General features: G+C 50.0%; 1 protein-coding gene across 1 annotated transcript in view; it reads left to right on the top strand.

Annotated features, from left to right (window-relative positions):
- The first annotated feature begins 2,424 nt into the window (after positions 1-2,424).
- The window catches only part of ADCY5 (adenylate cyclase 5), a 185,380-nt gene continuing 174,712 nt past the window's right edge, over positions 2,425-13,092 (top strand). Inside the window, exon 1 of the mRNA XM_072341188.1 lies at positions 2,425-3,701. Within this exon, the coding sequence (XP_072197289.1) occupies positions 2,697-3,701 (1,005 nt within the window). The 5' untranslated portion in view covers positions 2,425-2,696. The remainder of the gene's footprint in view (positions 3,702-13,092) is intronic.

Consider the following 13,092-nt stretch of genomic DNA (forward strand, 5'->3'; position numbering starts at 1 on the left):
ATCCAATTCAGAAAGCACCTTGACCTGACAGGCTTTTATATGACCCTAGAAAACCTGAGTCAGTGATGAATCAGGCTGTTTTGGTCTTGTTTTTTTATTATTATTATTATTTTTTAATGGTTGTGTTTTTATATTTTGATAATTTTCTGCTCACTTTTGGCTCTATTCCTTGTGAATCATCAGATTATGGGGTGGAGAGGGGAAGCAAAGACTGTGTAAGAGCAGCTTGTTCAGTGTCAGTATTTCGTGTCTCTGGGCTGGGTTCTCATTAGGTTTCAGAAGGCTATTTCAGAGTGTGCAAAGATAGTTGGTGAGAGGATCAAGAACAGGCCTAATGATGGCCTTCCTAATTTAGGGAGCATAGCTACTTTAGAATTTTGGTTTTAATACTTGCCTGAACTGTGAAGGCCACAGAGTGAAATATGTGACTGATGCGTGTTCTGAGGCCACTATGTAGATGTTATTCCCGTTGTGTGTAAATCGTGCAAATGAAGAATGCTGATGTTTGCTGCACCTGTTGTAACAGTAATAAAACATTTGTGTGCAGATTTGAGGCTACGTGTGAAATCTGAACTGTGTAAATTGAACGTGTGTTGAAGAACTTCAGCTCTGTGCTTCACTCAGCTCTGTGACTGTGCTTGTAGGTTCTCTCATGTATTTCCCGATGGATCTTGTGGAGCTCGTATCCTTGGAATAGTGTGCCAGCATTCTCTAAGTCTTCCATATAGCTTATGTGGAGAAGCGCTTGCTGAAGGAAGGAGGGGCTTCTATTCTGATCCAGAATTTGATTCAATTGTGATTGAGGAAACATAATGGAATTTCCCTCCCATTCTTACCCCACCCATCAAAAACAAGCAAAAGAATAATGCTTCCATGATAGGGCGAGTAGCATTTGAGAAGGCTCTACTAGCAGGGAAGGTGAAAGTTGCCTCATTTGGGTATTAAAGTGTCGCGTGATGTTTGTGGGTTTTGATTGGTGTGAACAGGACAAGTAAATGTTCTCATTTCACAGATCAGAATACAAAGGCCACCTGTATGGACTGAGGTCATGGCTGGGACAGAACTGAGCTGTACAGACACAGATACCCTTCTCCAGTCATCAGAATGGCCAAGTTACAAGAGGAAAGGCTACCAGTTCTCTCTGTCATTTATTTGTTAACAGGGAGTGCATTCATTGTCAGAACCTCCTTTTAAGAGCTGTTAGGCATTCTTGAAAGACGTTTTTCCCACCCAAGGTACGTTACTTTCTTTCTTGTGACACTCTGATAAATGTGTAATCGTGTCCAAACTGCACACGCGCTGATCCCATTTTCTTAGCGCCCAAACTCATGAGCTCTGTGGATGGCCATCCGCGGCCTTCACTATCTGCCATTCATCACCATCATTACCTCCCTCCAAGCCCTGCTTTACCGACGTGGTCACGGCCGGCCCGATGCTGAGACAGGTCCTTCAGGCTTTACCTTCCTCCGCCTCTCAGCGTCGCGGCCCGCGGTGCAGTCTCTGTTTCTCACGCTTTCGTTTCCTGGGTGAAACGCTCCCCCGGGGTCCAGAACCCCCACACGGGGCAGGACGCGGCTGGGAGCACCTTCCGCCTCCCGTCACGGCAGGTACCGCCCCGCCCGGGCCGCCCCGCTTCGCCCTCCGGTAGCGCCTCAAGGGCGGGGCCAAGCACCGCGCCGAAGCGGTTAACGGCCGCGCTGCGGCGGCACGGCCCCCGCCCGCCCTCCGGTCGCGCTGATTGGCCAGCGAGCCGGCGGCGGCGCCCAATGGCGAAGGGCAGCGGCGGGGGGCGCGCCAATGGGGGCCGGCGGGGGGCGGGGGCGGGGGCCGGCGCGGCCGGCGCCCGGTTGAATGGGGAGTACAAAGAGGCGCGAGCCGGGGCGGGCCGCTGCTGTCCCTGCCAGAGGCGCGCGGTGCGGCGCTGCCCGCAGCCCTGCGCTCCGCTCCGCTCGTCCGGGAGGCGCCGCCTTTTTGCTTTTTTTTTTTTCCCCCCTCCCTCCGCTCGCTTCTCCCGTTCTCCGGTGTCCCTGGAAGAGGCGCTCCCACCGCCCGCAGGCGCACAGCGGCGGAGCGGCGGCGGCCGTGTGCATGAGCGGTGCGGCTGCCGCCCGCCGTGCCGTGTCGCCGGGGCTCCGCCGCCGCTGGGAGGCGAGGCGAGAGCCCGGCCCGCCCCGGGCAGCCCCCCCGCCGCGCCCAGGGCCCCCCCTGCAGGGGATGCTCCCTCCTCCGCCGGCCGCCGCGGCCCTGCGAGCCTGAGCCTCCGCGTCCTCCCCGCCGCCGCCCCGGCCCGCGGGGCGGCCGCTGCCGCCGCCCGCCCCGTGCCCGGCCCCGAGCGGCGGGTGCGGGCCGGCGCGGCGCGCTGCGATGCGGCTCCCCCGCCGCGCCCGGAGCCCCTGCGGCCGCCGCGGCGCGGCTGAGGGCGCGCGGCCGTGAGGCGGGGGCGGCCCGGCTGCCCCTCAGGCGGCGCCGCGTTCCCTCAAGGGGTGTCGAAGCTCCGGGGCCGGCCATGGCTGCCGCGCTGCCCTGAGAGGACGCCCCGGCTCTGGGGCTTTGCGGGTTTTGGCTTTTTTTTTTTTTTTTTTTTTTTAATTATTATTTTTGAATTCCTTAGCTCTCTTCCCGTTGTGTTTTGGGGTTTTGCCCCTCGCGGCCAGGAGCCCCCCCCCCTCCAGCCCGACGTCCCCTTCCCGCAGGGCATGTCCCGGTCCAACAGCGTCAGCCCCCCGGGCTTTGGCGGCCCCGCGCCCTGGGCGGCCACCGAGCAGCACCGCTCGGCCTGGGGCGAGGCGGAGGCGCGGGCCAATGGCTACTCCTACCCGCCGCCTCCCAACAGGTCCTCGGGCAAGAAGGCCTCCCGCATGGCGAGCAGGTGGCGGAGCGAGGAAGACTACGAGCCCCAGGCAAGCCGGAGCCGCGGGGAGAGCGGCTGCAAGATGATGATGAGCTTTAGGTCCAAGTCCGCCTGGCAGGAGCACGGTGACGAAAGCCGACATCACCGGTCCCGCCACCCTCCCGGCGGTGATTCCCCCGCTGCCCCCAACAATGCCAGCCCCCGGGAGCAGGGGGAGGTACGGCCCCGCTCGGTGGAGTTGGGGCTGGAGGAGAAACGCATCAAGGCCAAGATCGAGGAGCTGGAGGAGGAGGACGGGGACGAGGGGGACTCCGAGGTGGCCTTCTCCATGGGCAGCTGTTGCAGCAGCCTGCTGCAAATCTTCAGGTCCAAGAAGTTCCAGTCGGAGAAACTGGAGCGCCTCTATCAGCGCTACTTCTTCCGACTCAACCAGAGCAGCCTCACCATGCTCATGGCCGTGCTGGTGCTGGTCTGTGTGGTCATGCTGATCTTCCACGCCGTGCACGGCCACTATGAGGTGTCCTACGTCGTGGTGCTCTCCCTGGCCATCTTGCTGATGGTGGTGCTGTGCATGGTGTGCAACCGCAACGACTTCCACCAGGACCACATGTGGCTGGCGTGCTACTCTGTCATCCTGGTGATCTTGGCTGTGCAGGTGGTAGGGGTTCTGCTGGTCTGGCCCAGGAGCGCCTCAGAAGGCATCTGGTGGACCGTCTTCTTCATCTACAGCATCTACACGCTACTGCCGGTGCGGATGAGGGCTGCGGTTATCAGTGGAGTGGTGCTGTCTGCCATCCACCTGGCCATCTCCCTCAAGATCAACGCAGAGGATAAGTTCCTCCTCAAGCAGGTAGGCAAGCCTCCAGCCTTTTTATGTCTATACGGTGGCCCCAACTTGCCCTGGATGAGCTGAATAGGTGGGCTCGTTGGGCCATCACCTGGCGCTGGATGGGTTGGTGTCCTCCAGCCTGAAGCCTGAGTTGCCTGTTGCTGCATTGTGCTGCCTGATGGTCGCCCATAAGCTATGTTTTCTCATTGCTGGATTTCATTAAGGGTCATAATGTCTAGGAAACCCACCTGAAGGGTTTCAAGTAACTGCGTTGTTGCTGGCTGCCCCTGCCAATGCCCTTCAGCTGTGTTTAATGTCAACAGCTTTGCACTAAGCACACCTGTGGAATGGTGTCCTGCAGGCTGCCACTATGTGCAGAACATTGTGTGGTCTGTATGGGTTCAAGGCTGTCCTGGTGAAGAGTGCTGGGGTCTGAATAGTTCTGGTGCAGAGCTTCCAGAGCATGCCCTTGGAAGCGTTGGGTGAGATTTGGGTTTAGCAGGAAGGTGTTTGCTCTGGAAACAGCGATGGTGGAGAAGCCCAGCATTTGTGTGCAGCTAGCAGAAAAGTGAAGAAGTATAAATGCAGGTCATTAGCTGTGTTATCATGTTAAACTGGAGCAGCTCGGTTTGCAGGAACAATAAGTCTATTATTGAATGCGTTGCAGTGCAGTTTTTAATTACCATATCTGTACAAGCAACAGCAGTGCAAGGTGCCTCTCTCCTTTTGGAAGCACGGCAAGTGGCTGTCGGGGTCCTGGGTCCATGGGGACCTCAGAGCAGTGACCGGGAGTGTCACGGTGTGACAGTCACCATGTCTATGAGGGGCAGGGGTCTGGGTGAGGAGCACAGCCACAGCCTGGGCACCCATGTGTTTGCTGCTATCAGGTGCTGGGCTGCCTGCTGACCTGTGGCATCACGCACACGCAGCCTTGTGCCTGCCTCCGTCTGACCTCGAAGCTGCTTTGAAGCTTTGCAATGTCAGGAACATTTCTAGGGCTTTTTTTTTTTCTTTTTTTTTTTCCCTTTTAAATCAAACTCCAACATGCTCAGGCTGTCGCAATCTGCCTTACAAAATATCCCATCAACTTAGTTCTTTTTCCTCCCCTCCTATTCTTCTTTCTCCCCCCCCCCCCCCAGTCAGCTAAGCCTGTTGGACAGTTTCTGGCTTTGTTCTTAGCTTGTTACAGATATTTTTATAAACTGCACATGGCGCATATATATATATATATATATAATGCTTGATATAAATGGCTTTTTGTGCATTTCCAGCAGAGCATAAGCTGCAAATGAGACAGTGACTGTTTTTCTGCTGGACTTGGAAAAGTTTGCTAATGGACTCAGCTCCTCCTTGCAGGGCTCTGGTCCTACAAAGCCGTAACTTTATACCGAGGCTTCTCCTGTTGAGTTCAGCATGTTGGATGGAGACTGTGTTCCTACAGATGAAGGCAAAACTCGTCATGTTTAAAGCCAAAAGTCTCCATCTGTTAATTTTTGAGGGTACTCGAAATATTATGTTGGAAAGTGTTGGTGATAGTATCTTAATGGAAAGGAGCCTATGTGATTGCCTCCCTCAGTGGAGAATTCAGGGCTATAGCAGCTCAGGATCACCGTGCTTTGCTGCAGTTTCAGCATAAGGGTTCAGCTGATGATCAGTGTCTTAGGAGTCCTCTCACTCTAATTTCAAAGGCAACGCATCTCTTTGCCTTGTGTTTTAATACACCAAACACCCTCTCTATCTTGCTGTGTTCTCTGCGGTCCAACTGAATTTGCAGGGTTGTACGAGGCCAAGCATCAGAATCCCCACACATTTGCATCCGAGCATGTGCTGCTGTCTCCGGCTGCTGTAGGGCTGTGAGCTGCTATCTCCAGCTGATAGAGAGATCTGCAGAGCGCAGTGCCTCAGCGCCCAGCAGGCCTTCCCTGCCGGGGCTGCCTCTGGTTGCCATGGAGATCTGCTGTGCTCTGCTCTGCCCCACCGGGCACCTCGGCCCCGCTGTCCCCTCTGACTCACATGGGCGAAGGTGTTAAAATTGGAAGGAGAGGGTTAAGCTGCTGCCGGTGGCTGCGGTCTGACAGTCACCTCAGCCTGGGTTTTGTGGGGCAGCAGGAGTGGGGATGAAGGCATCTGTGAGGATGTGACCAGACGGTTCTATATCCACAGCACTGGTAGAAGGTCTTCTGGGGATGCGTATCCCCCGGTCCCTTTGTGTCACAGCATTTTAACCATCGTACTTGAGCGGGTTCTTTGCAGAGGCCTTTTTTCTTTTGATCTTCTCTGAATTGTTTCCAAGCAAGGACAAATCATGCGTTCCTGCTGTGATCCACCCCAATTCTGGGCTGAGTGACTCTTGCATCGACTCCTTTTTACCATACCACTTTTTACCACGCTCTTGAGCCTCGTAAACCTTGCTTCTTCTGATGAGAAAAAGGGTGAAGTTCTTGCTTGTTGGTCCCTTTTAGGAGAAAGGCAACTTTTTGATTCCCTTTGTGAGAATGCCCAATTTGTTGTCTGAGGGCCTTGCTCCTTGCCTCTCTGTCACCAGTTCTGGTCAGGCTTCTTTACAGCACAGCCCTCCTTATCCCTCGGTTCAGGAAGGGGTAAAGGCCTTCTGCTATTTCAGCTCGGTGAGGTGGTGGGAATAAAGGTGGCTGTGGTTGTTGCTTCCTAGCTGAGCTGCTTTCTTCATATTTTTGGGGTCACTGGACTCTGTCTAGGTACAAGCAATGGGCTGGGCTTCTTGAATTGATGTTTAATTGGAGCAAAAATGCTAATTAGTGGGAATTATTGCATTATGTTCAAAAGTTACTGCTTGGTGAGGGAGGGAACCAGAAGAAATTGAGTGTTTGAGAATTTACTCGCATCCAGAGGCTGCTGATTGAAGAGTTTAGTCCTGTCGCACGTATATTCTTCCAACAGCAAACCGTGATCACTCACAGTTTTCTTGTGTGTACCTATGATCAGTTCCAGGGGTTGGTCTGGGGTTTATCAGGGAATGGCTGCATTTATCTTCAGGTTTAAGATGTATCCCATGCTCTGGTAGAAAGAAACTACCTAACTAACCCACAAACTCTGTACATGTGCATGGGGGGATCTTGCTGTGCATGGGTTGCAGATGCTTTGCTGAAGTCATGTGAGTGGCCCAACTGTCCTCAGAGCAGCAGGTCTTGTGTAAGCACAGGCATTTCTGTGCGAGTGGGGGCTAAGGGACAGGCAGTTTCACAATGGGGTTTATTGGGCTGTGAATCAGTGTTGAGAAGTGATGGGGATGGTGTGTGGGAGAGGCGGGGGACCAGGAGTGAGGGATAAGAATGTAATAATACAGACATCAAACAAACCTGTGGACTGAGGTTAGATTTACTCCGGCTTTCCCATCCAAACCTGTTCCATTGTAACTGTTTGAGGTTCCTTGTTCAAGAGTACAGTTAAGGCTTTGTAGTTTATTAACTCAGTGTGAGTGGGTGACTGTTAAGGTACCACAAAAACAGAAGGCTGGGAAAAGATGTATACAGGGTTTTTTTAATTTGTTATTGTGTGATTTATTTTTTTTCTTTTGGTTTTGTGTCTATAACCTCACTGAAAGAGAAGCTGAACATCTCAGATCTTTTTCCCTGCCCAAATACTATTGCAAGCCTCCTGTAAAGAGTTTGTAATAGCATGGCTGTAAGCAGCTGCCCCAGCACACACTCGTGTTCTTGGCACTGTGTTTCCAGGCTCCTGATGTTGAGCTCCCTGTTGCATAGCCAGTCCCTGCACCTTCACCGTCACAGCATTACATGAGTACTCCTCATTCCTCACTTTCGAGATGTGTGTGTGTTGGCCTTTCTCCCTGTCAGTCCGACTTAATGATATGTGATGGATCCGCAGCTGCACGGTGCCTCTCTCCAAAGTGCAGTGTTTTGATTTAACCGTTTCTGTGTTGGTACGAAAACATGTGCAGTCTTTCCTTGAATTAACTGTCACTTCAGCAGGGCTAAAAACAGCTTCTTACTGTAATAGGATATTGACTTGTGTCTTGTGGGTATCTTCTAGCATCTCGTAAAGATGCTTTTTAGATGCAGTTTAAATGGCACTGTATGAGAAGCTTGCTGTGTAGCAGGAGAAATAGTACTGCATGTTCCATCTGGGCTGCAGCATGCTTAAGATAAGTAGGTGATGACTGATTTTGAGACTAACACATTCTCAGAAGTGCGTTACCGAGTCACCGCGTTGCCCTTTCATTGTCTTCTGGTGGCATTTATTTACAAAGGAGAGATGTGCCACCTGAAGTGCAAGTGGATCTGTTTGCTTGAATGGTTGTACGCTGCCTGTTTGACATTAATGTTCATTTGGGATCTGATTTTTATAGCACTTCATAGCGTCCTGTTCTGCATAAGCGGTGCTGCTGGGAGAGCCGCTCGTGCAGTGAGATGTGCTCCTGCAGTGCTGACAGCTGAACTGCCCGAGCCACAGCTTGAACTTTCTACAAACTGACCATTTGAGGAGAGGGGAAAAAAACAGCAGCCCGAAACATTCGGTAGCTGTTGCATTGATAATAGCCTTCCCAAGTGTAATTCTCTAACAGGGGTAATTAATTTAATCCCTGAGGTATTGTATATCAATTAGTCCTTAGAAGCAATATTGCCTGTGTCTCTAGGGAATGAATGCATTGCTTGAGGTTTATAAAGGCGTATCTGTTTTTCTTATCTGTGAAATTACCCTGTGGTCCTGCCACCAATTCTTCCCTCACTTCTCCACCCCCGCCCTTCCCACCACCCTGAGTTTTTGGTGTTTTGCTGCAGTGTGATGCCCACAGCTGTGGCCAGGTGTGCGCCCCAATCCTACAGCGCTGTTACTGACTTGTCCTTGCATGTCCCAGGCTGGATGCCTTGGTGCGACACAAACACAACCCTTATCCTCTGCTGCAGACCCGTATACCAGGGCAGGACTTCTTATTTACATGCTCTTTTGTTACTTACCACATTCAGTGATTTAAAACCTGAACTGCAGTGGAAACAAAAATGCTGATTAGCCTCGTGCTAACGACTCACTGGAACTGGCTGTGTCTTCCCAAGCCCGGACCAGCTGCAGCGCTCCCTTTTGCTGCATGTTCACCACTGCTGGCCGTGCTGCTGGCTGGGACTCTGCCCAGCTGCAATGTGAACTTTGGGCATTAGGCTGTTCCAATGCATTCAGCTTGTGTTTGATTAGCTAATCTTTCAGTCATGCACCACAGCGTCCCCTGAATCTCGTAAGAAAAGTGAAACAATTGCTAACTTTTGGGGCATTTCAGTAGTGGGAACAGCTACAGTCTTTTGGGAATAGTTGCCTTTGTCTTTTTGTTTTGTTAATGGGTATTACTCCTCTTCTCACCAAACCCAAAGACCTTTCCTTCTGTCCTGGCATGAGATGCAGTGAGGGGGAAAAAAAAAGCCTCCAGCAGCAGCTGAAACATGGAGAGGTAAAAATTGCAATTATTCCAAGGGCAGCTTCCATGTTTGCGGTAAGGCAGTCCACCCTGTAGCTGTGAGTGGCTTCTGAGAACCAACTTCTGCTTGGGAGAAATTCCTGTCCTCTTCTCTTTTTTTCTTCTGTTATTTCCCCCTCTCCTGTGCAGGTGGGTGCGGTTCAGGAAAAAATACCCACTTTTGTTTGGGGAGGTGGAGAACAGGGCTCTGAGTTCTGCTCCCCTTGGGCAAGCTCTGTCTTCCTGTCTGCTTTATACTCTAGCATTTACCTGGCACCTTGCACAGGCAGTATGTGCCCATCAAATGCAGTGCAGGAGAAGCTGGAGCTCAGCAACTTCCCCTCAGCCTTAGAAATGCTCCAGCACTACGTGGCTGTTTCAGAGCCCAGAGGGGTAGGATAGTGACAACACGTGTGTATGTGTGTGAGGAATGCAAAAATTCGCAGCTTCTGGGAAGTGGGTGGGGTTCCTGTATAGCAGAGTGACTTTTTTCATCTCCCGTGAGTCCTGGGTTTTGATGTGGGATGCAGCCAGCATTAGTGCCTGTACTCCTTCTGAAGTCTAGCCTAGCGATCTTGGCTTGTGATATCTTGCATCCAGGGGATGTTCTTTCTTCTTTTTGTTTTTTAATTGATGATACTTGAAGAAAAAAAAAAAAATCTCTTTTTTTCTCTTCACCCAAGATGTATCCTGCTGCTGCCAGAAGTTTAAATGGATCCATTATTATGGAGTCCTTAGGCTAGGTAAAAACCCAAGGGGAAATGCCATGCGAATGAAAAAACACAACCCCAAAGATATTAAAAAAGATAATCTAGTTGTGAGGGGGTGTGAGAAAGAGACAAGAATGTTAATATTTGTCTCCTGAACTCCAGGATGTTCTCACCTTATCGTGGAAAAGCTTGAGGTTTCTAACACTTAATAAGATCACACATAAAATAGCTGTTAGGCCAAGACAAGAGTCAAAATGCTTTTTAGCACCTGCAACTGGACCACTCCCAAGAAAATCTTTGCTTGATGCTTTGTGATGTTGATGAATCTTGGGAGCCTCACTGCTGGCGGGCAGAAGAATGGTTGGTTGGTTGGATCCCTTTAGTTCTTCTGCAGTTTGATGAGTTTTCAGGTGAAATGTGGAACTTCCTCTTCATTTTGTGAAGGTTTGTACACACCTGTGGAATACCCATAAAAGTTCGTAGTGTGAAATGGGACTTTATGGTACTGCAGTACTTTGCTATTGTGCACCCTCTGCCTGGGAAACTTTGCTTTCGGGGAGTTGAGCTGTGGATTAAAACTGCTATTTTAACATACGCGTTTAACATATAAATACAACATAGACATTCCACTAGTATCAGAGTGCATCTTTGTGGACAGTAAACAAAGGACTGTGCTGATGCAACAGGGGAGGAATAGAAATGAAGAAAGTTGTTGGTTCTGTTCTGTGCCCGCTCCTTCCCCCCCAGATATTAGCAATTGATCTTTCAAAGCAGCAGCTTAAGCAAATTGTTTATTCCTTAAACATGTTTGCAGCTTGTATAAGACATTCTGTCTCACTTCATAGTCAAAAGAAAAGACTGTGACATTGCTTGCAAGAATCTGTCATAAAGTATTTCTAATGCAGATGGTTTTCTGGCTGCGTTTTCCCCTTCAAAAAAGCCACAGCTCCTTCCCTTTATTCCCTTCCATAGACTAAATGTAACGAGCGTTGATCCCTGTGTATCTCAGGCTCTGGAATCGGGATTCTTAGAGCTAGCGCTGTGGTGAGGGACTATTCAAATCAGTATTTCTAAAAACAGTAGTTTGCCAGTCAGCCCACAGATGACAGCGCTCAGACATGCTTGCTGAGTGATGAATTCTTTCCATTTGCTGGGAGGTACCCAACGGCAGCTTTGTCTGTATTCTTCCTTCGTGTTTGGCGATGTACGCACACGAGTGGATGGACCAAGGAATACATTCTTAATGAAGATGTTTCCAACTGAGTGGGATTTCTTATTTTTAGGCAAGCTGTTACCTGTAATCTTGTAGAAGAAAGGCAGCAATGCTGCACCGTACCAGTAAAGGAAGATGCTGTGCACTGTAGTGGGGGACTGTAATTACAATGTCATTCTAGCTCCTTAAGGATAACTGCAGTCTTTAAAACCGTTAAACCAGAGGGAGGTTACCAGTGGGGGAAGAGCTGTTCTGCAGGGAGTGTGCTGGATCGTAAGGCCAGCAGGAGTGCTGAGGTTGCTGATGCAGTTCAGTGAACCATTCCCTTGCACTTAATGATGGCTTCTGCTCGTGGCAGGTAAAACAAGCTGAAACGCTGAATGGATGGTGTTTGTCAGCTGAAAAAGGAATTGGCATTGATCTCTGACCTGGTGGTGAACTGAACCGGTGCTTCCGCCACATCTGTGAGACAGGTTTATAACACCCCGTGATGGAATGTGCTGGGGATATTTTCCTACCTAAGGTGGCATCGTCTACTTAAAGCATAACAAAGTCGTGTTAGTTTGTGAAGAGACTTTGACATCAGGCCCAGATTTCATACTCAGTAATTACGTTCTTACCTTTGTAACTGTTGTTGAACGCAGCATTTTCTTTGCTCCATTTCTATTCTGGTGTCTTTGACAGAACGCGATAGCACCATGAGGTAGCTGCTGTGCGTATGTGGGTTTTACTACCATAGCTGAGACATTTGCAAGGCTGGTAGCAGGCCAGAAAAAATTGTGTGAGTAGAGCTCAGGCTTGTTATCTTCTCAGTCACATTAATGTGCTGGAGCAGGCGCTCTCCCACTGCTCTGATAGATACACTGACAACTTCTGAAAGCTACAAAACTGGAAATGATGTGGTTGAAGGATGCCTCTGGAGGCCAGCAGTGCATTTGTACAGCATCTGGCACAGCTGGCTTGAATAAGGGGATCCTCGATAAGCTTGGCATTAAGCCCCTTTGGTGGGTGACTTCCCTCAGCTGCTGGGATAGGTGCCCTTGGTTTGCTTCAATCCTGACCCATTAGCACTTCAGGGCTGCTCCAAGGGCTCTTAGAAGTGCATACTTTTTGCAACCACGCTCAAAATGTCTGTGAACAAATACTTAAGGAAGTGTATCCTGAAAATATTTTCATCTCTCTTTAGATAGAGTTTGGAGACTGCAATTTATTTTTCCTTCTTAATGAATGTAGATAATGAGTATCTGGCTGTAGTCATGACACAAAAGTTTTGTCCAAATAATGATGTCCAGGAAAAGTGATCACAGGTGGATGAGGTAACCCACAAAAAAACAACCAACCAACCCAACTCAATGCTGTATACGAGCTGTTGTCCACAGCTGAAATCATCTTATTTTACTACTGCGGATGCTAATGGACCCAGTTAACTTAATTCATTTCCAGAGGGAATGCAAACTAAATAAAGTCAGGCTTGTTTAGAGGAGTGTGCACACAGGTTTAAATAATCTTCAATCTTTGTTGATGAACTTTTCTGAGCAGACAAATGTTTACCGTAGTACTTGCAAGGTAAGACTGTAGCTTGTGCGAGATAGGAGTATTTCTATTATTAATGTAGGAAGCAGCATATGTGGGCAATGCACTATTAAACAAGACAGTATCATCCTCTGTGCTGTGTGCTTGCCCCTTGGCATGGGCTGGGCTGTCTGTGACGGGGACAGTCAAGAGAGGAGCTCATCTGTCAAGCACAGAGCTGCGTCTCGGGAGCCTGGGCAGGAGCAGCTCCCTGACAATTAACCATAATGGCCAGACTACCTGCTTCACCCTTTTATTCCCTGTTGCAGAGCGATCTAATAGGAATTGTACCTCTGTCCAAACCCTACCCCCAATCTTTGTTGCCTTGTCTAGTTTGTATTTAGCACCACAAGAAATAAGTGGAATCTAAATGCGTTCTACCAATCACCAAAAATAGCTTTTCCCCTCTGGCTGCTTGGGAAGTGCCTTTAACTCCCCTCAGGGCCTTTTTGTATGAAGGGGACAGCTGGT

The sequence above is a fragment of the Excalfactoria chinensis genome, chromosome 7 (assembly GCF_039878825.1).
Source record: "Excalfactoria chinensis isolate bCotChi1 chromosome 7, bCotChi1.hap2, whole genome shotgun sequence".
Classification (NCBI taxonomy): domain Eukaryota; kingdom Metazoa; phylum Chordata; class Aves; order Galliformes; family Phasianidae; genus Excalfactoria; species Excalfactoria chinensis.